The sequence below is a fragment of the Prosopis cineraria genome, unplaced genomic scaffold (genome assembly GCF_029017545.1).
Source record: "Prosopis cineraria cultivar Desert tree isolate PC_DT_omini unplaced genomic scaffold, ASM2901754v1 PC2, whole genome shotgun sequence".
NCBI classification, from domain to species: Eukaryota; Viridiplantae; Streptophyta; class Magnoliopsida; order Fabales; family Fabaceae; genus Prosopis; species Prosopis cineraria.
In genome coordinates this window covers 6,740,985-6,767,833 of record NW_026555333.1, presented here as the reverse complement: position 1 = coordinate 6,767,833, position 26,849 = coordinate 6,740,985, and the positions used below count along the sequence as shown (strand labels likewise).

The 26,849-nt window shown below is 33.4% G+C and overlaps 3 protein-coding genes across 4 annotated transcripts; all 3 read right to left on the bottom strand.

Annotated features, from left to right (window-relative positions):
• Positions 1–72: 72 nt before the first annotated feature.
• LOC129301768 (uncharacterized protein At2g24330) lies at positions 73–3,914 on the bottom strand. The gene is made up of 6 exons (XM_054940361.1): positions 3,632–3,914; positions 2,809–3,075; positions 2,454–2,598; positions 1,692–1,801; positions 742–1,168; positions 73–577 (listed from the first exon to the last, which is right to left on the bottom strand). Exons 2-6 carry the CDS (start codon positions 3,061–3,063, stop codon positions 312–314), a joined length of 1,203 nt encoding a protein of 400 aa, XP_054796336.1. The 5' UTR covers positions 3,064–3,075; positions 3,632–3,914; the 3' UTR covers positions 73–311.
• A 2,199-nt stretch (positions 3,915–6,113) lies between these two features.
• Positions 6,114–10,847, bottom strand: LOC129303369 (cryptochrome DASH, chloroplastic/mitochondrial). Of its 2 annotated transcripts, XM_054942653.1 has the most exons (14): positions 10,405–10,847; positions 10,064–10,203; positions 9,714–9,944; positions 9,503–9,628; positions 9,299–9,373; positions 8,746–8,862; positions 8,606–8,652; positions 8,204–8,280; positions 7,984–8,059; positions 7,397–7,466; positions 7,089–7,212; positions 6,877–6,926; positions 6,458–6,663; positions 6,114–6,369 (listed from the first exon to the last, which is right to left on the bottom strand). In XM_054942653.1, exons 1-14 carry the CDS (start codon positions 10,844–10,846, stop codon positions 6,348–6,350), a joined length of 1,803 nt encoding a protein of 600 aa, XP_054798628.1. In that variant the 5' UTR covers position 10,847; the 3' UTR covers positions 6,114–6,347. The 2 variants fall into 2 exon arrangements, with proteins under 2 accessions (XP_054798628.1, XP_054798627.1); XM_054942652.1 differs by having other exon boundaries at positions 6,114–6,663.
• A 3,320-nt stretch (positions 10,848–14,167) lies between these two features.
• Positions 14,168–18,097, bottom strand: LOC129302064 (putative RNA methyltransferase At5g10620). Its single transcript, XM_054940737.1, is given in 6 exon segments — positions 14,168–14,269; positions 14,393–14,459; positions 15,568–15,710; positions 15,971–16,002; positions 16,103–16,241; positions 18,056–18,097. Coding segments are annotated over 6 exon segments (525 nt in total).
• Positions 18,098–26,849: the final 8,752 nt, after the last annotated feature.

Genomic DNA, 26,849 nt, shown 5'->3' with positions numbered 1-26,849 from the left:
AATTGCTTCATATTCGTGAAAAAAAATTATGGGTTAAGATTCGATATGCAGCACGCGTTTAAACTCATCAAATCAAACAAAAGAATATAAACTTTGTTAACCGAAATTCTTTTCGTACAATCCAAATTTTAGCTCGGAAGATACCAGAGAACAGCTGCACAACTATTTAACAAAATGTCAAAATTGCAAGTTACAAGCAACACATACAATCTACGTATAATTGATGACCAAAAATATAAAAATTAAAAGTAATATCTCAGCACTGTCCCGTTAAAGAACACCACACAGGTCAATCCACATAAGGCCATCATTCAGCTAGCTTTCTCCCCCAAATCTGGCCTTTCAGATATTTCCTCAATCTCGGCACAAGAATTAACGGGACTATTCTTGGTGACCAAGCTGTCACCAGCAGAATTCAAGGTGTTATTAACTGCCTCAACAACGTCTGCTTTTCGAAACTCCATTTTTGGGGAATTTAAAGCAGAGACACCCTCATCTGAATTCCTAGGCTTGTTCAAGGCTTGACAGTGCGGGCAATAGTAAGTGATGAAAGGGAAATCCTCCTTCCGAGCAAGACCTGCACATATGTAAGCAGATGAGACCACCATCTTCTTGGCATTGCATTCGTAATAAACATTTATAACCACAAAGAAATCGCACAGGCATTAATCTCTGATTCCTGTTTCCTGGCAAAAGTCACTAGAGGATAGAGCCTAAAAATGTCGAATCCACTCCACTCACCATTATGCATATGGCAGTTGCCACATATAAGTGCATATGACTGCGTTGGATCCTCACCCACAAGCAATGCTGCAATTCGAGCAATCCATCCTCCATCATTCGTGGATGAACTCTGAGGCTGGTGGTGTTCAACAACTACAAGCTGGTTATGCTCAGAAGTTGGAGCTTCTTCAGTTTCCCCAGTACCAGCTAATTGTTGATCAGGATGCTTTGGTGTAGTTGTCCCTGGAGTAGTATATCTAGACTGCATTTGTTTTCGATTTCGAAGTCCACTAGCTTGTACAAGATCAACATCATTGCTCATCCCTGTTGAAGCACTAAGGCTTGATTCATCCCCAACGTAAACTTTCAAGCCTGAATCTGCACCCAACTTAGATGCCAAAACAGTTGCTGCGGCTGCTTTTGCTGCTGGGTCTGGATCATATCTCTGCATATATCACAAGCTATGTATATCACAAAATAATACCAAAGCAATTAAAATTAGTAGCACCGAGAGCAATGCACCTTAAGGTAAAGCCCTCAGCCTACCTCATTATAAAATAAGGCCAATTTTACTTTGAGAATTGATATGGTACAATTTCTTTAATTTTTCTTGCCCAAAGCAATAATCCTTCGCATTAAATCTCTACAAGTCTATTATGGATTAAAAATACCAGGACAGACTAATATGATCATGCTTTCACACACATACATATATTTCACAAAGTCTGCATAATCATATCATGTATCACAAAATCGGGTAATTGACTCTTTCCACAGGGTCATGAATAAATTTCATTCAAAGTTAAGATTAAAAACTGTCGTTGAAGTCTAGTGTTAGTCTGAATAACTCAATAAGCAGAGTCTTGCCACTTCAAATTTTTGGCTCCTAAAGCATTAAATAGAAGTGATAACAACAACAGCAATAGCAACAACCAAAAAAAAAAAAAAAAAAGGCTTCAAACTATCACCTGAATGAGCTGTTGAGTAGTGTAATAATTTGTCTTCTCTTTAAGTTCATCAATTTTTGCTTGCCTTTCAGCTCGAAGCCTTTCAAGAATTTTCTGGTCCCTGCGATCCCCTACAAAATCACAATCACAAATAACAATAATAATAAGGAAACATTTGAAATACTAAATTTAAACACAAGAACCCCGTCTAAAATTGCACCATTAAAATGGACTTATATGTTAGAATAATCACATTTGTGAAGCATAGCATTTGCTAAACTGAAGAACGAGAGTACCAAATTTCTCCATCCAAATTGTTAATATCAATGCTTTCCCTTCTAGCTTTTTCTCTACAAAGAAGTTTCATCAAGGGTATCTGTGCAGACAGCAATAACTTTAAAATTCCTTATGAATGTCAAGAGCTCCTCTTAACATCTATTTGAACCAATGATCAGGCTTGTTTTGCATCACAAAAGTCTAAAAGTAAATCAGAATTTGCTAGACTACATCAAGGGTATCAATTTGACCGATAGAGAAATTTGCTCATAAAAAGGTGTACATCTCTTTCACTAACAAAATATATAGCGACAGAAAAATTCACTACTTGAAACTTTTCCATCCTACTTAAGACCAATCAAGAAAGATGGCAGAAACTCTACAAAGAATTTTGAAGTATTTCTGATTGTAAAGAGTCATATCTAGAAGCTTAATTTAAAAAAAAAAAAACACATTTCTTGTGGAAAGTAAAAGTTTTGCGTTAATTGTGAATTTCTAGACACTTACACATCCTTGCGAAGCTGACAACTGCTGAATAAGCAGCAGATGATAAGGCGGGCAAAAGAAACATTGGCAAGACCCGGAATGCCCTCATCTTCCAATTCATATCCACTGATCTTGTCGTCATAATAGCATAACCTACAGCAATGACCTGAAAGTTGAAAATTGAAACTGTTTTAAGCACAAGCATGAGCCAGTGTGGCTTTATTTAGGCAGAAGCTTAGACCAATCCTTCTAAAATTCGCAATTGCAAATGAAGGACAAAAACTTCTTACAAAACCTGAAGTACAAGTGGATTTTGCTACGAAATGAAGATAGTCAAATAAATACACATCAAAATTCAATAGAAAATAAAACACACCTCTAATATAACCGAAAACACAATAAGATGCCGAGTTTTTTGCCTCCAAGATTGAGATCTCCTGTTCATTCTACTCAAAACAGCAGCTTCTTCTTTAGAAATGTATTGCAGTCTCTTTTCAAAATCATCTCCATGTAATCTAAATATTCCATTCCAAATTCGGGAAATAAATCCCTGGCGCTTCTTTCTATTCGCAGTGGCAGTAGGACTTGTCTGTTTGCTTTCACTTTCTCCAACGCCTTTGTCATCAGCCATTGCTTTTATTTCCTAAAACCCGTGTAAGTCATAATAGATTAGCAATTACACTAACATGAAGAGTATAAAACATTCTGGTGTGGTCTCTTCATTTCGAGCATTTGGTATTAACAGAATGTAAACCTGACTGCTGCAAGTGAAGACATTTAATTCTGAATGAGGAAAAAGATAGACATTATAAATAAGTTAAACTTCGCTACATTAACCTATCAACACCATTTTTATTTTATTTTTTTGTTACAAGTTCCACCCCTTCATCCTACTGCTCTGAAAGAGAAAAATATGACTTTCAAGAAAGCAGCGTAATTAAAGCAATCCCCGCCCCCTCCAAACGACATGGATAGGTTGAGAAAGCATGCTCAAACGTATATATGTTAATTAAAAAAAATAATTATAAACTGTAAACTAACCTTATATATGTTAATTAAAACTCACTTTCTCGATTACACGATTAACAGATTTAAGAAAAATCCCGGACCCAAAGCAATAGCACATATGGATCAAAGAAAAAATTGCGAAAGAAGGTGATGGAGAATAAGAAGGGAAGTATCGGATCGAAAAGGAAAACCTGAGAAAGAATGAAATGAAGAACCCTCGAGGAAGAAAGTCGATCCGAGACGGTTGGATCGATCTCTTCCTTCAGATCGATGCCAGGCAGAGAGATGGGAAGGTAAAGAAGTTGGGGAAGGTAAACGAAACGTAGGTTGATGAGCGAATGTATGAAAATTGTATGGGAGGAGTTCGGAGCAAAAGGCTTCACAATTGGGGCTTCCCTTTTCAGGGTGTGCTCCTCACACGTGAAGCCGTAAACCCACAAACACGCCCTTTGAACTACACGCACTCCGAAAGCCGAAAGTACGCCATGAAATGGATATATCCAATTGCTTCAATCCAAGGCTAATCCAGCACCGTCCATTTGCCCCGCGCCAATTCACTGTCATGTAGGAACAGAGACCCTTTGTGGTAATTGATGTAACCCCATGAGTGCTTTGCTTGTAATTGATCTAATACCATATCAATCATAATAAAATGGTCACATCTTAATTTAAAAATAATCAAGATAAAATTTTATAAGATAAAATAAGAAAAGGGTTCAGGATGAAATATGAGATTATCATTGAGAAGTCTCATCCAGTCCTGTCCAATCTCAAATGTTATATATATTATTTTAAAAATATACATTAAATATATTAATAATATTAATATAATTTATACTAACATTAATTATATCAATTATAATTTTAATACTTACAATTCTTATATAAAATTAAAATTTTTTATATTGATAATTTTAATGACATAGAGTAAACATGAAATATCTTTTTTATAATATATTAATTATATTAATATAATTTATTCTTATATCTATTTATTTACTAACGTTTATTTATATCGCATTTCTTATTTTATTTTTAAAAAAATAATTAACTTAACACATCTCAATTATAGTAGAAGAACAATGATTTAATGTTATGCTTGTCTTGCATGTTGTTGTTGCTCTTAGAGCTGAAAATTCGGGCAAGCCAAGTCTATTCGAGCTCGGCCCAAATAAACCCGACTCGAATAGACTCAAATCCAAATAGGCTGACTCCTTGAAAAGCCTAAATATCTAAGCATGGCCTGAATTTCTTCAGGCTTTGAGCGACCCAAATACTCAAAGTTTATTTTTAAAATCATTTATAATTAAATTTTTAATTTAAAATTAATTATTTTATTTTCTAAAAAATATAAAATATATATTTTTAATACTTAAACAATATATAGGACTCAAATATATGTGGTATTTTAGCATAAATTGACCTAAAATTTAAATAATTAATTAATATTTATTATATATTATATATTTTTTAAAAAAAAATTATTCGAGTATTCGGGCCTAGCCCAAACCCGATTGAGGTTGGCCTAACGGCTAACCCAAATATAAAAAAACTATATTTTTTCTAAGCCCAACTCTAAAATTTATCGAGTGGGTTCAGATTTAGCCCAAATTATTTGCTCTAGTTATTCTTATAGCTTAGATATCACTTATAACTGCTATCATAATGTGTAGTTGTGATTAATGTAATTCAATGATTGTCTTTAAATTTTTGTTATTTATATACTTGTGTTGTTTTGATTTTAAACTTAATAAATTATATGATTTAAAATTTTAATGAATGTTATTATCTAAATCTCTCTTTAACATGGTCCGATTTATCGAGATGGCGAGATGTCCCAATCTCATCTCAGTCCCATCTCAATTCCTAATGAAACAGAATACGGGATAACAATTTAGTCCAAATCTTTTTTTTGAGACAGGACACAGGACAGGGGTGTCCTAATCCCGTCCCGTGAACACCCTAGTAATCCGGTTGCTTTTGCATTTACAAATTACTTTCGTATAAATTAAAACAATAATTTATTTAAAATTAGTTAACAAATTGAATATATGAATTTTACAAAATGACTTATAATTTGTAAATAGTAAAGTAAAAAAATTATAGAATGTAATATAAATTTGTAAATTATATATGCGCGCGCGCACACATATATATTAATAAGATCCAAGGACGGACCTAGAAATCAATATATGGGGAGTCAAAATTAATTTTTACATGTGTTATAAATAAAAATATATACTTTTTACACAGTAAGCTTTTATCATGGGGCCAGCAGCCTTGCTTACCCCACCCCCCCAAAAACAAAAAAAAAAAAAAAACAATGTTTCTGTCCCTGATATTAAGATCTTGTACTTTTTTGCGTCTGTAAACACATTCCTCATGTTGATATTTTTCTTATTTTAATTGTTCTTAAACTCATAACTTTTCTTATTTATATCTTCATTCTTGCTGTTGAATTTATTTATTTTTTCATATTTTACTTTCATTGCAACAAAAACGTTCATCGAACGGCAATCCTTTCCCCCAATTTCATCATTGCCAGCTTTTGTGACTTTTACTCGCTCAATTGATAACATCGAAACATGGTTGTCTATAGTTGTTGATTTTAGTAGATATGATGAGAAAAGCCAAGGCAATTCAATCCAAAACAGCCCCGTCTCATCAGTCACAGAGAAAAGAAACGTAGGAGATTATTATTGCTTGAAAGGAAACATATTAACATGCAGCAGGAGGATAATAGTTGACATGTTTAAGTGATCGAACTTCCCAAAACAAGACTGAATGGACTCTCAAAAATCAAAATATTACTTCTGTTCAACTTCAATACATCTAAGATACATGGTTTCCAACACAACAAAGTAACGTAAAATAGGATTACCATTAGACCAGAATTTAACTATCTTTTTATCCTATTTGTCTCCGGTTAATAAATGATAGAGCACAATGGCGTCTTGCAATCCATGTAGCCGACCCCACCTAGTGGGACTTGTTGTTGTTGTTGTTGTCTCCGGTTACTTCTAACTTCTCTTCCTCTATGATTAGGTCTTGTTGCACCGAGGGGTTTGTTCTCCTTATGGTGTCTTCCTGCAGTCCCAAACTTGAGGGGTACAATTTGCCTAATATATAAATTCCCAGGAAAATGCCTCTTACCCCTTGGAACAGTTCTTAACTCTGGCAACCAGTACGCAACATATTCACCTTCTGGATCATACGTCATTGCCTGAAAATGAACAGATATCGCATCACTCTCAAATTTAAAGTTCCAACTACTTAATGGCTGTCATAGTTATGAATCATATTAATTATATACGATGTGACTCTGTACCAGACCTTTCACATTTATAGATCACGAGCTCGTTTCTGTATGACTCAAGTGGCACGCGCAAAGGAATGAAAAACATCATATTTTGTGCAACTCCTCATAGGAACTTACTTGTTTAGGTATGCTGAAATAACGGTCTTCTCTGGGATCATTCCCAACTCCTGAACAGGAAAGTTTAGAATGAGCAAAAGATTATCTTTTTCACATGCCATAAAACTAAGAAAAAAGAATACTGCATCTGGCAATGCATATCACGAAAACTGTGAAAGCATCTGAATCATGCACTAACTGATCAGCATAGTTGTACGAATCTAATTAATTACCTGATCCATAAGTCCAGTTTCCATAATTGGAACATGGATCATAATCCAAAAGGCATGTCTCAAACCATTCTGCTCCCATGCGCCAATCTATGCCCATATCACGAACAAGAAATGAACATACAATCTGTCAAACAGGTAATGAAATTCATATTTCAGGAATAAGGCCACGTGCAAGTTGTCATGAAGATATAACAATATAATATATATATAAATTAAATGAACAAAGAGAACAACAGTCTTCAGAATATATCTAGAAATTCTTAACGATTTTCAGATTGTTAAACATCATGGTTAGACTTATTCTTTACCTGTCGTCCTCGGTTTGACATGAATCCAGTGGTCGATAATTCTTTCATGTTAGCATCTATGAGAGGATACCTAGGAATTCAGTTAAAAATATATCAGCACCGGGAGGAGACCGTAAGGTCTTCACTATAGTACATGAAAGGAAGAAAAATAGTTGAAAATAAACAGTTAAAATATATCAGTTAAAAATAGTTGAATACTTGTGTCAACAGAGAAGTAAAAGGAAGAAAATAAACTTCGGAGGTATTAAGAGTTAAAAACAAAGTGAAGAAAATTTTTGGACACCTTAGTTTTTTTCTTTTCACCTCTTTAATTTTTTGAAATCTAATAATCATGCAATAACAGTAAAAGTTGAACCAATTGGATTAGACCATATAAATGTTTTCCCTTTCCACATTGCTTTCTTTGAAGTTAGGAAAGGTACTTCGTTCTCATATTCTCTCTCTTCAATTCATTATATTTAGAAGAATATGAGGATTTTATAATGCCTCCTCTAGTATCCACCAATTCTAGATAATAAGTTTGGAAAGGACAAAGGTTAGCTAGGTAAAGTAGGATAAATGCACAGTATTGAAAACTTAAATTGTACCCCGTACGACCTTCTCTCCAAGACTCAAACAAATTCTTGTCTTGGCTCCATTTGTGCAGCACTTTCCTCGGGCCTCCTAGAACATATGTGACAAATTTTACATTATAAAGAGAAATGTCTCCAGAAATACATTATCCCAGTCAATTCTATTTCACCTTAGGGAGATGAGCAAAATTAGTGATTAATCAGCAGAAATTTTACACCATAACCTCAATCTTACCTACATGAAAAAGGGAATTCCCATATTTAATTGATAGGAACCTGAAGTAATCCCTCCATATCAGTTCAAACAAAACCCTGAAGAGAAAAGGAGTTACGCAGGAAAAGAAAACAAAATGAGAGGAGTTAACATGTCACAAAACTAGCTTTTTCCCCCTTTTACTTTCCCGATTAATTCACAAGCCATTGTTACTATTCCTTTTATCAAACACATGCCAACTGCACATGCCAAGAATGTTTTATTACTGAATAAAAAGAAAAAAAATATCTTCTTTACATTAGTTTGATGCAGTTCAGGAAACTCTCTAATACAATTTGACAGAATGGTTAATATTTTATGAATAATTAAGAAACTGGTAATAAGTTAATGCTGATGAGTGATGGGAAAGATATAGAGAAATACCAATAAGTAGAGCTATTTGCTTGCCTTTCTTCTTCATATCTCTTCACCTATAATGAATGGTGTGTTATGAATTTTGTCAAGGCAATTATATTTTTCAAATACAATGAAACGCAAAAGGAAAGATGATTGACAATTTCAACCTCTTCATGTATGAAACGAGGAGACAAGCTCCCGGAGGCAAGCCATGGAGAAAATTTAGTTGAGTAATCAGGCCCTAGCATCCCATTTCTGGTCTCTTTATATCCCCTTAATAAATCCTGAACAAGAGTAATGTTGAGAATGAAATACATGACAGTTCAAATGATGTCAAAGTTTCCAACTTGCCACTTGCCCTCCATTTCCAGGATTTAGTAGTCTAATAGAAGTGGAGCCGACGTCAAGGTGATGAAAATATTATTAACTTAACCATTTTTCTGATTTTAGTGTCATATGAAAATAAACAGACATCTTTGTATTTTGTGCAAATTCCAATTGCTGAAATTGACCAATAAAATAGATAGACATTCATGTATGGACTCATGCAACAGAATCTACATCTGCAATAACTCAAACACAAATATTTTGTTCAAAAAGACAATGCATTGGTTTTACTTTGTTTTTTAAACCAACCCATGATTCATACAAAAAGCAAATATAACAATAGGAACATAAAATAAATTAGATTTCCATTGCCAACATGAAATATCTTCTAACCTTCTTCCAGAAGTATTCATAGACTCTGCTCAGTGCCGCAGTTTCACCCCCAACAAACTTCATTCCCTTGCTTACCTTATCAAGAGAAGAAATATAGAGAACACATCAAATTCATTCTCTTTTCAATCTTGAGTTCGAAAGATTTAATTTCCTTGAAAGTCACAATGCCTCAAGGATTTATGCAAGTACTTTTGCAAAACCTACATTTGGCGAGCAAAATCCCAGCTGCTCCAATGAAGGTAGACTTCCCCAGTCCCCAACTTGAGGAGGTGGCCCAAGAGATTTCGGAAGTTTTATGCAGGCACGTACTGTGCATTTGGCTTCAACAGTCTGCAAATTCAGCATGCAGAAGTAGTAAAGCTAATTTTGATTAGGTACATATAACACGCATGTGTCAGCCGAACAACTAATGTACCTTACGAAATTGAGTATACACATCCGGTAAACTAGTGGCATCAAAAGGGAGGTCATCAATATTATACAAGGTGCTGCCCCAAATAAATTTTAGCTTGGGGGTGATTGAAGTTTTAGCTACTGTGGATTTCTCGGAATATGGTGGTACTGGTATCACAACTTGTTGCAGACCCTTGTCGACCAATCTTTCAACATTCAGCTCCTCGCTGCAAGTTTCTTTCTGGGCATACACCTGACTTCATCATATTCAACAGCAAGCCTCATTGCTTCAATAGCCAGAAACAACTGATAGCATGAAAAATGATTGATTTATCCAACTTATAAAGTAGGCATTAAATTCAATCACTCAACTGTATGAGCTCCAAAAGCTTTTGCAAGATCTGGAAGAATATCCTCAGGTTTGCCATGTTGAATGAACAAATTAAGTCCCCGTTTCATCAAATTCTTCCTCAGGTCAGCTAGGCATTCAATGAGAAATTGCGCTCGCAATGCTGCCATATAAACAATAATTAAGACATATAACTCGAAGGAGATTGTATCGTCTCATCATCCTAGAGGAACTATGTGAATCAGGCACAAAAATCTTGGCCTTGGGATGATGTTCAAGCTCATCAAATAAATGTTAAATACTTGTGCAATCCATAAGACCGCAAATTTAGCAAGAAGCTCATTAAAAAAAACTACATATGTACCCCCAGATTTAGGAAATCCAAAATAGTAGGTGGTCCCAAATAGTCGAGGATCAATACAATAGACAGGCAACACAGACTCAGATGCAAGCCAGGCGTTGTACAGAGCCTCATTGTCCAATATTCTAAGATCATTCCTAAACCAAACAATGGCTGTCCCTCTGCAGCTCCTCTCGGTGTTCCAGGAGTACCTATGAAATGTCTGGTCGGCAATACGGTCCATGTCGCTGGCGTCTTGCTCTGGAACCTGGTAGGTTGGTAAAGAGGTTGTGCTTGATGCGCATGCAGATTTACTGCAGAAATTCATGGTTGGGAAGCGATTCGAGGGCAGAATTCTTGTTGCGGTTGGGAATATGGAAGCGCACTTGTATGGATCAATGGAACTTCTCACTTTGAGAGCTACAAGGGGAAGTGTCAAGCAGAGAACGGCCATGTAGGAACGCATAATTTGGGTTCGTTCTGCTTTAGCAGAGATTGGCCGGGAGGGAGGGAGAGACACGTCAATGCATTGGATAGATGACACGTGGAGAGGAGGTTAGTTGTGACGTGGCTAATTGCTAGCCAGTGGCGGGAAAATTAAAGGTGTATTTCGAGTCGTTGACCTGTACTTTTCAAAAGCAAGTCATTACTCATCACTCATCATTATTATCTGTTATGTTTTTTGGACCAACAACAACAGGGATCCGAAAACTTTTCGGACAGCCCAATCCATGTTGTCTAGTGTCTCGTGGAGAGTAGCCCCATTTTCAGATGACTCGGATGAAACAAGCTAAAGATCCTCTGCATCTTCGCGTCGTCTTCTGACCTTTTGGTCTTTTGATTAAAGATATTCACTATCTAAATTAAAATTAAAAGGTTCAAAGAGAAGTTAATATTTAAAAAAATTAATACTCGGTGAGACATCCATATTTTAATAATCTATAGTGCTTCAATTGCATAGTATATTAATATGGAAAGTCAATCCGCTAAGTTAAACTAATAAACTATTAGATTAGTTTTTTAATGGGTTTAATAAAATATTTTGTTTATAACTAATTTGATCACAATTTAACTAAGATTTTAGTCAATAACCCTTGAACTAGTGTCTTGATAAATTTAATAACCGATTTAATTTGTAGGACCTTAAACCGTGTGCAATCAAAAATTAAATGGTTCAAATTTGATATTGTTAATACAGGTAAATTAGGGCATTGCAAAGGTAATTGGGGATTTAGGAAAATTAATGATAAAAAGTGCTTCAAATATTGAGTCATGACCTTATAAAAAGGGTCAATAAAGATATGAAGAATATCTTTTGAAATCATGGTATGTAAACTCAAATTAGATTGGTCAGTCAGATTAGTAAACTGGTGAATTAATCCTTTGGTCAATTTGCTCATTGAAGTAAAGCGGGTGTAAAGCAAACCAATTTAATCTAATCAACTCTAGATTAACCTAAAGAAAATCAGCTAACCCATTGGGTTGATCAAGTCACCAAGCTTTTTGAAAAAAAAATTTAGGAAATAAACTAGCGACCAAAAGAAAGGAAAGAAATGAAGAATATGGATGAATACAAGAAAGGGGATGAAAAAGAAGGAAGGAAAAAAAAGAGGAAAGAGATAATAACAACATGTATGGGAAAAAAACAAAGGAAAGACAAGGTAGAGGAAGACGAAAGTGTCGCTTGGGTCTCCAATAGCTTGCAGGCGAGGATAAATTTTTTTGGCTACTCTTGTTGGAGACACGACACTTGAGAAAGAGAGAGCGAGAGAATAGGATCCCTTGAGAGGCAAGACCACAAAAGAATTGAGCTATTTTAAAATACCTCTCCAAAAAAAAGATGAAAGTAGAAACCAAAACTAGACACCTAGAGAAGAAAGAGAAGGATGCGAAATTTCAAACTTTATTTTTTCAAAAATAGCCGTTACTGATACACGCATTTACTAACCTCTTATTTACCAATGCATGCCTCTTTATTTTTATTGGGACCCGTTGCTTTTTGACTTTTCAATTTCAATATTAATGATAACTGGTCACAAGCATTTCAAATATTAACATTTAAAATATTATTACAAAATATATTTTTTATACAATATTTTTAGGATTAATATTTTTTTATTTAAATATTTTTCATAGTCAAATTAAAATATTTTTATATGTTTTAATTAAATTTGATTATTTTTATTACGACTGATCTAACCTTAATTAAACCATTAACCTTTAAACAATTATTTTGACCAGCTCAATGATCAATTTAGTTTGCAATACTTGTGTGAAATCAAATACGAATTTGATATTTTTATTTTGATTCTTCCTGTTCTGCGTGTATCAATTATTTTATTTTTATATATTTTATTTTTATTTTTTATTTTAACATATGCAAAATTTAAAATAAAGCTAATCTTCTAATGGTAAAAAAAAAAAGAGGAATAAATTTATCATTTAAAAGTTTACAAATTAAAAGCTTAAAATATAAGTTGTGCAAATTTAATTTGAATCGTCCAACTTTTATGCTCATGATGCTCATCACTGATAGTTTTTAATTTATAAAAGTCTAATGGGTACCTATCTAAGTGGAATGGAGAACCCTACTCCAAAAACTACCTGTTAAAGTGGAAGAGCCAACCCACTTATATACCCTATTGAGCATTCCAAACTACTCAATGCAAGACTTGATATTCCATATTACTAAGTCTCCAACAATTGGCCACCCATGAAAAGTCAACGTCTCAACGGCTACACTCCATAACACTTAACTCAGTCTCCTTCTGGTTAAAACACTCTCTGTGGGTAGCCCTTTTCTGGAACCACCAACAACGAGGCTCTGATACCAATTGATAGGTACCTAAGTGGAATGAGCAACCCTACTTCAAAAGCTAGCTGTTGAAGTGGGAGGGCCAACCCACTTATATACCCTATTGAGCATTCCATACTACTCAATGTGAGATTTGATATCCCATACTGCTAAGTCTCCATCAAATGCCAATAATTTTAACATGAAAGAAATACTTCTCCGATCTTCTTTATAAGTCATTACTACCAATCTCATTAATACCAATGCAAAAAAAAACAAGGAATAAAAGTGTGTAGAATTCCAAATATTCCTTATATAACAAATCCAAAAAATAATATGTTATTTTTCTCTCTTTTATGAAGGGTGATTTTGAAAATACCTTTTAAATATTACCTAAAAAGCTGTACCGTGACTTAAAAATAGGATCAAATAGACCTTCTATAATGTGCCTTATAAATGGGACTGGAGGGAGTACTTAATATGGCTTAAATAACTTGGTATTACAGTACAAGAAATTTTCTTGCTCTCAAGACTGGGAAAAATAATTTATCTTGTCCTAATTTGATAGACAATTTTTTTTTCAAATAGCAACACAAAGTTTGATTAAATCAGGAACTTATTAAAATGCAAGTTACAATTAAAAGCTGTTAATGCAAGTAAACTAAAACTAAAAGTATATTTGACATACATTGATTAAAGGACGTTAAATGAAAATCAAGTCATATGTGTTTGAATTTACTTTCATAAACATGAAAAAAATACATAAAAGGTTGATAGGGGCAGTGCCACTGGGAAAATCCTGAAAACATGGGTGTTTTTCTTCTGTTTGACATACTTGGACATTTGATCCTTAGTAAGACCAAATGAGGTCCAGGCTATTTTACATGATAGACCACTTATGCTCTTGCAGCAGAACGGCAATGAGCATGTTCATTGGAAATTTTTTCATGCATGAGGAATTCACATACATGGTTGAGATCATTTAAAAAGACATCATAAATGAGATGTAAACCTCACCGTATATCCAGCATCAGCCACCAATTCAGCCATTTGTTCAGAACCTATGTCTTGCCCATACTCGTCCAACATCACAACCTATAATTGAATGCACGTGAGAACAAAATGTACAGATTGAAATAGCCAGTTTTTCTTGCGCACACATTAAGTGCAAGAAAAGATGCTAAAATACTGCGTTACTGCATATGTTTGAGACAATACCCAGTCATCAGATCTGATAAGGTCCATCACTGCTTTGTCTTCATCATCAACCTGAGCCCTCGTGTCACTGCAATGCAAACATTAAAGACCCATAATCTTTAACAGAGAATGAAGAGTGCAGTTCTTGTTATGCAAATTATAAATCAGGGAGCTTTGAAACTATAATAGAAGAAGGGGAAATCCAAACTTAGATGCCAATATTATCATATGGCAGGATGAGTCATGAACTCATGATCTATGATCAAGTTGAGACTACTTGAAAAAGATGCATACTTCCGGCTCTATTTGCTTTTCCACTCAGAGGTATTTAATGATTTTTCTGTTAAGACACAGTAGTCAAGTATTTAATCATGCCTATGTACAAGCTTAGGGCCTATTTGGGATTGCTGCAAATATCTACTTAAGTGCTTATTTTGAAGTATTTCTTTTAAAATGGATTCTCATTAAAAGAACAATGAGAAAGATGCCATTCGTGTCAGACAAAATTATTTGATGAGCATTTTTTTGATATTATTGTTTGGAAAATATTTCAAAAGGTTACTCCTTTACTATCAAATTGCTTAAAAAGGCATCTAGTTAAGAGGATAGATAAAAAAAAAGTATGAGGTAATTCCAGTAATTGATGATTTTGAATTAGGGATACATTTATCATTAAAAAAATTGCTTCCTCTACCGAGATGCTCCAACTTTTTGTTTCCTTCTGACAGCAGAATAACCAATATTGCTAGAACTGATAAACATTCACTGCTGAAAATGTGTGATGATGCATCTCATTCATTATGCCTAAGAATCCTAAAGGTGATACCTGGATAACTCAAAGTGGTAAGAATGGGATGATGAGGGGGTGGGGTAGGTTTGCATAGTGATTGGGATTCAAACCTTCCAAATACTAAAAGAAAAGGAACCCTAAACGAAATGTGAACCACAGTTACTCTTCTTCTCAAGTTCATCTCTCTTCCTCTCTAATTTTATTGCCTACACAGATCTGAAATACCAGAGCAATCATTAAAAATTCAGTCAAACAAAGCCCTAGTCAAATATTGTTTCAATTTGCTCTCTAACCTAAAATACCCAATACCCCAAATTTGCAAATACTGTTGACAGTGGTAGAACAGCAACCTGAATCAATTAATAACTGCATGGCACGTGAAATTGTAAATAATCAAGAATCTAACCCTGCATTTCTAGGATTTGATCATATTTAAACATCCTCAACACCGCAATAGTACTTGAGCTTTTGAACATACTCGTCAACCACGAGTTGTACAGCAGGAGATCGCTTTTTCCCAACCGACAATATATGTATAGGAAGTGCTCTCTGCAAAACACGAAAAATTGACACGAGAGAAGTTTGAGCTTGATTACTACACCCTCCTAAGGAAATCTCATCTATCCAGCTAAACGGTATGCACGCGAGCCGGTCCCCGTCCAAAAGGAACATAACTAAACCCTAAGCATTGAGGAATGCTAGTACGGGGAACAGCTTCAACATGCAGGTATGAGGTTAAACAATCGAATTTTAAGAACATGTACAGCATGAGAAATTACAAGACAAGAGGAACGGGTGGAAATGATTACCACTGATTGACCAGCGTATTTGCATTTTTCCCCTGAAAAATTTATTCATTAGTAATTGATCTAAAAAGCGAGAGAGTGGAAATTCAACGATGGGAAGCAGAATTTAAACCGACTGTGAAGATATTAGACAACCTTGAACAGGATTGGAACTCGTTCTGCTTGTCACAGCGCACAGGGATACTGCCATTCCCAACGGACGTGGCGGGAAGGACTCGCGGGGAGCTTCAACGATCTCTCTCTCACTCATATACAAGCCCCCGGTAGAAAAATCCTAAAGAAAGATAGCTTAGATGATATCAACATACAAAAAGCTGGTATATCTGAAGTTGAAAATTCAGAGGAGTCGAGTCTATTCGGCTCAAATAAGTCCAACCTGAATAGACTCAATATCTTGAAAAACCTGAATGATTAAACTCAGCCTAAATTCTTTTGGATTTCGGGCAGCCCGAATACCCAAATTTTATTTTAAAATTTATTTTAAATTAATTTTTTAACTTTAAAATTAATTATTTTATTTTATATAATATATATTTTTTATACTTAAATGATATATAGGACTCAACTATATGATATTTTAGCATAAAATCACTTAAAACTTAAAAAATTAATTAATTATTATTATATTTTATATATTTTTTAAAAATAAATTTTTTTATTCGAGTATTCGAGCTCAGCTTGAACCCGATCGGGCTTGACCCGAATAGGCCCAAACATAAAAAAATTATACTTTTTCAAAGCACAGCCTTTAATTTTTTCAGGCAGGTTTAGGCTCGGCTTGAATTACCGACTCTATATATAACCAATTGGTGGGATATCAAAAATTTATAGGATGTTTAGTTCGGTTTTATGAATCAGGATTACTTAATCCTAATTCATTTCTACCATTCATGTTGTTTGGTTGGTGCAAGGTAATGTAAATATGATTACATCATGTAATTAGAATTTAAAACATTGTAATCTGGATTACATCAAGGCACCTATGTAATCCTCATTCTTGGTACCAAAAATCAAGCTTCTACCATAGTACCCCTTCCTTCCTTTGTCTTCCCTTACTTTCATCACCGAACACCAAAATCGTCCACCTTTTGTCGTAGCCATTGACATCTATCCAAATCTGTCTTCCTTATCTTCCTCCTCATTCCTTCCTCACCACATCTTTACTAAATACTACCTTATTTTTCTTCACCATTCTTTATTCTCCATTCTCCTTATGAATCTAAGTTTGCGGCAACCCATTCGAAGTTCTCACCAAAAATTAATGGCAGCCACTTCAAAATTCAAACAAAGTACTATTACACTGCCATCTTTGACCTCTTATGTGATACCATGTGCAATCTTCTTCCTCCCCATTATCTAGTTGATGCTACCTCCCTCGATCTATACAGCCTCTATTGATCCCATTGTCGACGCATTAAAGTTTTAGTTTGAAAATTGATTTTATATATTGATTTTTCAATTTTGTTCTCTTTTAGTTTTGAAGGGTGTTTGCATTGCGATGGGATAAAAAGGCAAGGGATTTTTTTTTTGGTGCTTGGCTCGTGTTGGGAGGAGACTGACCATGGTGATCAGTGAGGATTGAAGAAGAGGATGGAATTATATCTTTTTATGAGGGTAGTTGCGTCTTTTTATTTTTATGTCAATTTAATAAAATATAAATATTAAGTTTGATTCCTATATTCTTAAATAACATACTAAACAAGCTCTTGGAATCCCTATTACATTACATTACATTCCTAGCTATTACATTCCATTACATTTCTAATGATTCCATGAACCAAATAGGCCATTAAACTTTCATATTAGCAGTAGTGAGTCAGCCAATCAGCTCTCTAAAGATATGTTTGAAGGTAACTGTCTAGTTTCTTATAGCAAGTTCTTTGGTTTTATTAATAGTTTCAGTGAGCGAGTGATTATTAGAGGATCCGTTATGAATGAGCATGAGTGCTTCAATAGAGTCAAAATAGACGTTGACTTTTTTGGACTTTTTATTTCAATGGGTGATAAGACCTTCAAGAATACCCATTAACTTAACAGTTGTGCTAGAATTATATTAAAGGTATTTCAAAAAGCCTGTAATTAAATTACCTTTGTCATCTCAAATAAGTCCACCACAGGCAACTGCACCATAGTTGTTTACTAATCCATCAATGTTAAGTCTAACCCATCCTGCTTTGAGGAGTAGCATTTTATTTTTGATCTATTACTTTGAGGAGACAAGCAGGTGAGTCTTTATTAAAAGTTGAGATCAATAAGAATATCTTAGATGACTGTAAAAGGAATTTGTTTATTTGCAGAGCTTTCTTTATAATAGATGCTTTTATATCTTTCCTTCCAAAAGTTCCAACATACGTGGGTAAAGAGTCTTTGCCAATGGAATTTTCTTGTGCTTGAACTCCCTGAATTGCTATTTTCATTCTCAAGTGTCCATTCCTACAATGGGAGAGAAAAGAAAGCATTAAATTTAGTTTGTTTCACTAATTTCATCCAAACCTCTCTAGCTTTCTTGCAATCTTTCAAAATATAGATAGATGAGTCCAAAATGTGACAATCAAAAGGGGATGTCCTAAATTAAGGGTTGGCATCATTAGAGTGGCTAAACTTAGATTATAGGCAATCCCAAGCTATAAGATTTAATTTTTTATAAGTAGGCCATTTCTAAATCTTGGACCAAATATCAAAGCTGGTGTTGTCTCTATGGCCCTCAATAGCCTTACAAGCAGATTCAATTGTAAAGTTACCATCAGTAGAAGGCCTCTAATAAAAAACATCTCATTTGCAAGGGGGTTAGGAGGTTAGACAAGTGTGATAAGGTTGATAATATCCTAGTGAAAACATCTATGTAATTGAGTTACTTTCCAACAGCCAGTGACAAAGCAAAAATTTGAAACTCTAGCATAAAGAAAAGAATTTGCTTTAGAAGAGGCATATTTAACAAGAGATTCAAGAAAGGGGGACAATTTATCATGATAGAAGGACATTTCATCCCCTTTTCAAACCTTCCAACCCACGTGAGTTATAAGCTAATCTTAGACTTTACAAATATTAATTAGTCCACGTGGAAGAATAAGAATTGGTTTTATAAAACCATGGGAATGGCTGGTTTGTTACATTTATATTTGTCGTGCAAGACTTGAACCTAAAGGTAGTTCGGCTTAGTAATGATACCTAAGAAAAGCTTCACAATGTAGGTCTTATTTTGACTTTTTAGATTTTTAAAGTTAAGACTTCCACAACTTTTATCCTTAATGATATGATCCTAAGTAATGAGATGTAGTTTTAGTTCTGTAAGTTAAGCCCTAGAGCAGGGGTGAAGCTAGAAAATTTCGTTAGGGGGCCAAAATGACAAAACATATGTGATAATCAAAAGAAAATTAAACACACACATACACACACATTACTAACATAACATAAATATTTCAACCTATATATTTATATTCAATTGTACATATATATAATAAAAAATAAATATATAGATATGTGAGCATGTGTGCATGTCCTATTTTTTTAGTTTTTCTTATTCATTTTTTATAGTATAAGAATAATTAATTATCATGTTTAAGATAAAATATTTTAAAATTTCCTTTACAATATAAATTATTATTAAATTGGTAAAGATTTCACCCTCTCCATAAGCATTAAATAATTTAAATGCATCCTTATTATATAAATTTTTGTTCAATATAAAAAACTCTATTACCTATTGATTGAATTTACTATTTAATCATTTCAATATATTTTGAGATTTTTGTTGCATTGCTTTATAAAGTTTGTTAGTAATAATTTTCATAATTTATATCATCAGATTTAAAATGAAAGTAAAATCAAATGATGTTTGTGAGCACTGTATTTTATTCGAATATTTTTTAAATATAATAATAATAATAAATTCAACCAAAAAATAAAATTTTAATAATATAGATAAAATAAAAAATCTTTAATTAATAGAATTTAAATTTATTTTAACTTATATAATCTTTTGTTTGCTGAGATTTTATTTCTTTTAGTTCATTAAGATAACTAAAAAAATATAAAAATACAAAAAAATTTAATCCTTTTTATGATTATATTTTCAAAATAATAATAATAATAATAATAATAATAATAAATTTTATATATCTTTGAAATCAATTTAAAAAAATATTGTTTAAATTTTTGAAAAATATCTCCCAAATTATCCCAACCATTCAAAATATTAGGAATCAATTTTTGTGAGTCAACTATTTTTAAATTTTTTTCCTTAAATCTTGTTATTTTTCATTTAAAAAAAATAAATTTTTGTTTAATCTAAAATTAGATTTTTAAATCCTTTAATCTAATTTTAGAAATTAATTAACATAAAAAAAATGATAAGTATAATGCACAGCATTTCACCACAGCACTAAAGGGTCTTCTTCGATGAGCAGAGAGCAGCCGCATACGTAGAAGAGAGAAAAGAGTAGAGAGCAGATGCATATGTAGAAGGAGAGCAAAGAGAGAGCAGATTCGGCCACACACAGAGCAAAAGAGAGAATAGCAGAGGTGCAGAAGAGCAGACGTACATGAACACGGCAAACACAAACACGACAGACGCGCACACACGACAGAGATGAAAACACAATAGAAGGAAAGGAATAGGCAAAAGACAGAGCAGTAATATGAGACTAAAGCATGTAGCGGTGAGTAATCGTCCTTCCCTTCTACTCTCTATATAAAGCCTAAGACTGAGTATGAAAAGGGGGACCGAGAGTCTAAGAATGAAAGCTGGATCCAGAGGGAAAAAAGAGAGACTGAGAGTTTGAGAGGGGAAGAGAAAAGGAAATCTGGGCTTTTAGGAGAGAGAACCGAAAGGGGGATATCTGGAGAGGGAACCAAAGATTGAGAGGGATTCGAGTTTGAAGCACATAAAAATGGAAAACAACTAAAAGCTAGAGGATGTTGAGCGATTTGGCACTCACAGAAGCAGAGCATGACACAGTCGAAGAATAGACTAAATATTCAAGGAAGAAGAGCCGATCGAAGATACCCACATCTACTCTCTGTAATAAGTTTAAAGTCAATTTTTTGTTCTTTTTGTTCCTAATTATGAGATTGCATATAGCCCTTCTATATAAGAGTTTTAATTTGTTTCTAAATACATGAATATGGAGCATCGAGCATGTTCTCTTTTTGATTAACAAAAAAGAACACCTTTGTTTTGTTCAAGGAATTTTTGGTTTGTGCATGTGTTTCATGATGGTTATGTGATTCAAATGTTTATAACAACTCCATTAATGTCCTTGAAAACTTTTAACCGTGGGTGTGATGATTACTTGAATGAGGATATTGTGTTTATAGCCTATTCATAGATTATAGCAAAGATAGACAAAAGAATATATAGTGGTGTGGAAAGAATGAATATATAGTGGTGTGGAAAGAATGATGTGAGAAATTTAAAATTTCCTTAAGATTGTTGGATATATAAGGGAGAAAAATCTTGCTTCTGTGGTGTTTTGTTTTTCATTCTCATTATTGGTGTTTGGCCTTTAATTATTTGAAATAAACATCACTATCACATCTTCATTTGGATTTGTGTGGGAAGTCTAATCATTTGTTTATTGGAATAATAGTGTGAAAGTAAAATGAGGTCCTTAGTCCTTGCAGCACACTTTTTTGTTTTACATCTACATCTAAATGAGTTGGAATATCCCATGGAATTATATCAAGCTCATGTCTAACACTGGATGAGCATATGAAAATTGCAGTTTTGTTTATGGATGGAATCATAGGCTTGACTTTATTGTGGGCATTATGGATGTGTGTTGATATAAGAATGCATTGTTCAAAGTCCAAAATGAATCACTTCACTGTCAAAATCACTTATGCTCCCCTTCAATATTTTGTTTGTTAAAATCCAAGATTTAATACATTATATTCATAGGTGTGATGATCAATCTTTTATATATTAAACATCAGTTCCAATGGCCCATCACTTACGCTAACAATTTTGTTATTATCTTTTCCTAAACATGATTTAAATCATTTAAAAATTAAAAGGTATCATTTGAGATTTAAAGAATCTTTGAAGATATTCAAATTAATCACCTCATCATGTAAGATAATAAGTCCTTGCAGATGTTGTGATTATTAATTTATATATGGAAAATAAATAAATAAATTTTGTAAATAAAATAATAAACATTTTCTTAATAATATTAACTAATTAAATTAAAAAATTTAAATTATAATCACATTTTCTGATTAGATCTTTTGGCCATATAAAATTTTTGACTATGTATAGATTTTTAAGATAATTATATTAGCATATGAGTCAATAAGACTTTACAAATATAATGATTAAGTTTTTAAAGAAATATATATAAATTATATACAAAATCAATTAAATTAAAAATATACTTAAAATATTATTTAATTCTTTATTGTGTGAGGATTTTGAATCTCCACAAATATTTAGGATAATCATATTGTCATATAAATCAATAAAGCTTTATAGGTATGATAATTAAAAGTCTTTTAAAAAATATATTTGTATGAACATACTTAAAAAATAATAATATTATTAATACTTAAAAATATAAGTAAATAAATTAAGTTATTAAACTCTTTTATTATGTGAGATTTCAAAATCTCTGCATATATTTAGAATAATTGTATGAGCCAATAAAGCTCTGCAGATATAGCGGTTAAATTTTTAATAATAAAATATAAAAAAATAGTTTAAACCCTTTACCTTTTTCTTATTTCAAAATTTCAAAAATTTTAAAAATAATTAAAATTAAATTACTTTTTACAATTTAAACCATACATATCAAAATTTTAAAAAATTATTTTATTTTCAAAATGGTGAATTATTTTTAATTAATTTTTCTTCAAAAAATATTTTCACCATCAAACTTTTAATCCCAAACTACATGAACGTTGATCTCCATCGCAAGGTATATAGGCCTCCGAGTCTGATTCTGAATCAAGTCCTCCCTTATAAATAAATAATTATTTTTCATTTAATTATTATTATTTTTATACCATACATGTGAATGAGAAAGGGATAATTAAAAGAACTTTAAAATTATATTAATTTAGCACAATTAACTTCAGATAATCTGTAACATCCCGAAATTTTAAGACTCGGATTTATAAAAAATAAAATAAAATATCTATAATTAAATTAAAATTTAGAATAATTTGATAGAGGCCCAGAGTTTGAATTTTACTAAGCAAAAGTTTGGTTTTATTTGATTTTTAACTATGGGAAAAATTACCAAAGTTGACCCGGGCTTTTGTGCAATAATAAAAAATGTTGGGCCCTTTCTTGTAATTTTCCCCAAACTTTTTGACCAGCAATTTAAAGACCAAAACTGATGCAGAAACGCAGAAACTGAATTGGAAAGGAAAGGAAACGCATGAGAGGGAGAGAGGAAGAAGAGAAGAGAAAGGGAGGGAGTTAGGCTTGGATCTAGGAGTCTTTGCGACCGTTGCAAACTCGGCTACACGATAGATAAACTCCCTACTTCAATCCTCTTCTCTTTCTCTTGATTTTCTTCAATTTTTGGAAGAGAAAATTTTTGGATTTTGATCCCAAAGGCTTTATTCTTGTAAGCTTTTGTTTCTTTGGATTCTAGGGAGCATGTTTTGAGTTTCTATATAGTGATCTAATGTTTTGAGTGAATAATTGGATGAAAAGAGGTGTTTTGGGCACAAAATAAACCTTGAGAAATTGGGTTTTTGCTTCTCAATGGTTTAAGCCTATTGATTTAGTTATAATTTTGCTATTTGAGCCCAATAAGATTTAAATTAAGGTTTGGTTTTCATTATAAGGGCTAATGGTGAAAGTTGGTGGCACTAAGTAAAGGTTTTTAATTGATTAAAAAAATTATATAAATTAAAAATTAGCCTAGTGATGGCTAATAAATGGTTTTGGTGGTTAAGTGATACTATGTGAATGGTTGGTTTAATATATGGACCATTAGGGTGATTATGACTCATTGACCTAAGTTGTGTGGTATGAGTTATAGTCTTCATTAATGCTATTTGTCATGATAAGTGATGTGGATCACTTATATGTTGTAGAAAATTATTGGTGGAACTTATTGAGAAGTAAGGAACAAGCCGAGCCCTATTTTATACAAGGGGAACCCTTTTGGTACCAAAGGGTTGAGGTAACAGAGGAATTTATATTTCTTATTACTTTGTTTTAGATATTTTTGAATAAATATTACTAGTTATCATGCATTACATGTTTTAAAAGATTAAATGTGCTTTATAAGGGGTTATGGGGTACTACTTTGATTATAGTGCAAATATGTTTTCTAATTGTTTAATAACAATGTTTTTATGGAAATAAGATTTATAAATATTATACTACTTTAGAGTGTTGAATGGTCAATACTCAGGAAAGGTAGACAAGAGTAAAAGACATGATCTCGGTGGGAGTTCACCAATGAGAAGGTGTGGATTTTTGATATTCTATGGCACACTGTCAGTACTCAGTGTTGTCTTACGTATTGTGGGCTCAGTGCACTAAAGTGGTTAGTGTATTGAGTGTTCGACACCTCTCAGTGGGGGAGGGAATCCGACATATGAAGTTTGAGGTTGAGTGCCTAGGCCAAGGTAGCCCTCATATGGAGAGTAAGTCGGGCTGGCTCTGGGAGGGAGTTAGCTTTGACTGCTCAGGATTCACGTCGAAGGGGCATAGGCGGTTCGGTGGATTAGATCATGCCTTAGATTATGTTTTGTGCCTGTGGAGGTACAAGTAGGTATAAGGTTTACCTACGAGTTAAAGAGTGCCAGGGGGCATTCTGTTGGTCATGAAAGGCCATACCGGCCTAGGTCATGCATTCATGCATTTTAAATGGCTAAATTATATACTATGTTGAATTTATTATTCGTTTATTTAATTATGGCTTACTTTGTAATAATCAATGTAAATTTTGCTGTTACTGAGACTGTGGTTGTCTCACCCCTTTCTTTTCAATATTCTAGGTCCAGGCGAAGGATCCAGTGGTGGACGGGGAAAGGAGCAAAGCTAGGGGTTTACTTGTGATTTGTAAAGAACTGCAACCCCTTTCTTTTGAGCAAATATATTGTAATGTATTTGCCAGTAAGATATGATTATGTATGTGTGTGTGAATATGTGTGGATTGTGTGCTTGTGTATGAATTTTTGTCTGTTTGCAGACTTGTGGCTAGGAAACTTGGTTATGGTGTGTGGTTTTGATGGATTTACTTAGTAGACCAAGTTTCTATTACAAGCAGATATTTATTTTGATATATATGTGATTTTATAAGCAAATGCAAAGTGGTTGCATTGTAAATGATGTGCTATGGGCAAACATACACCTTGGATAGAGAGAGTGGGTGCGTGGGCCCCACAAGGAGCTCTAAGACAAGTGAAAATATTTAGCATATGTATTTATATAAATATATGGTATTTGGATTGATTTGTGACCACTCTTGAATGATTTGTGCATTTTGGGGGTTTAGGGCCCATTTTGGGAAATGGCACCCGGGTGGTCAAATTTTGATATATGGGGTTTTTCCATCATTTGAATGTTCTATCAGGTGTTTTTAGTCTTATTTGACGTGTCCAAAGTGTTCCCACAGGTTTGTGACCATTAGGATGAGATTTGGACAATTTTGAAAATGGTTTTTACCAAAAAGCTGCACTTTTGCATCCGGGTGTCCAAATCTTAATCCGACCGTTGGATTTCTCTAAAATTTGGGTCATAAGTAAAACCTTTTATAAGCTTCGTGTGGGCTTTGGAATCACATCGATCGGATATCGGACAGAGAAACGACGCACTCCGAAATTTGGTCTGGAGGTGCTGTCATGACAGCTACAATAGTTATATTGTAACCTGCACAAAATTCAATCCGTCCGTTGGATCTTTTCAAAATTTGGTATGCTAATAGTATTCTTAAAAAGTGACATGTGGGCTTTGAAATCACTCCGATCAGAGGTTGGATGATGAAATGGTGCACTCCGGAAGTTGGTCCGGAAGTGCTGTCATGACAGCTTTTCATGCTGTCATGACAGCAAAATTGACTAAATTTGTAACATGTCCAATTTTTAATCTGACCGTTGGATCTTTTTGAAATTTGGTACACTTATAGTACCCTTTGAATGTGACTTGTGAGCTTTAAAATTTCTTCGATCGAAGATCGGAAGGCGGAACGGCGCCTCCCAGAAGGTGACCCGGGAGGGCTGTCATGACAGCAATTTAATGCTGTCATGACAGCATATTTTTACCCTTCTTTTGTCTAACTTGCTTCCGTGCGCTATAGGTAGAACCTAAAATTTTTTTTAAAGGCTTTAAATGTTTAATTTTCTATTGTATATTTGCTTAATGATTTAAATGGTTTGTTTCCTAAGTTGGTTTTAGGATTAACTCCTTAACCACACTTAGTTTATTTGACTTGTGTGATTTTTGGATAACACTCGGGGCAAGTGTTACATAATCGTTCTTATGAATGGAAGTTGTGGGGTGTCTAATATCTTTTCCATACTTAATTGACTCCCGAATCTCTTTTTTGATTTTGCAGACTATTCTTATCTTCTTTAAATGATTTCTCAAGATTTTTCTCAAAATTTTAGTGGCAATTCCCATTCAACTGGTTCTCGCTCTGAAGGCCAGAACTTTCACTCTCGTGTGCCATTCGTGTTGCATTTTCAGGTGTGACAATGTTAATTCTTTAAGAGCAACTGTAATATTATCTTGTTGAAAATAAATAAATCCTATAATAAATATATCTCTAAGCTACTGTAACAATTAAACTATACACGTGTCAAAAACTACTGTAGAGTTGAAATGATAATTTTATTCAGTGTCTCAAGGCTTCTATAATGTGCCAACTTAGCTGCCAAAAATATATAACTCCTATATTTTACTAAAAAAATTAAAAATTAA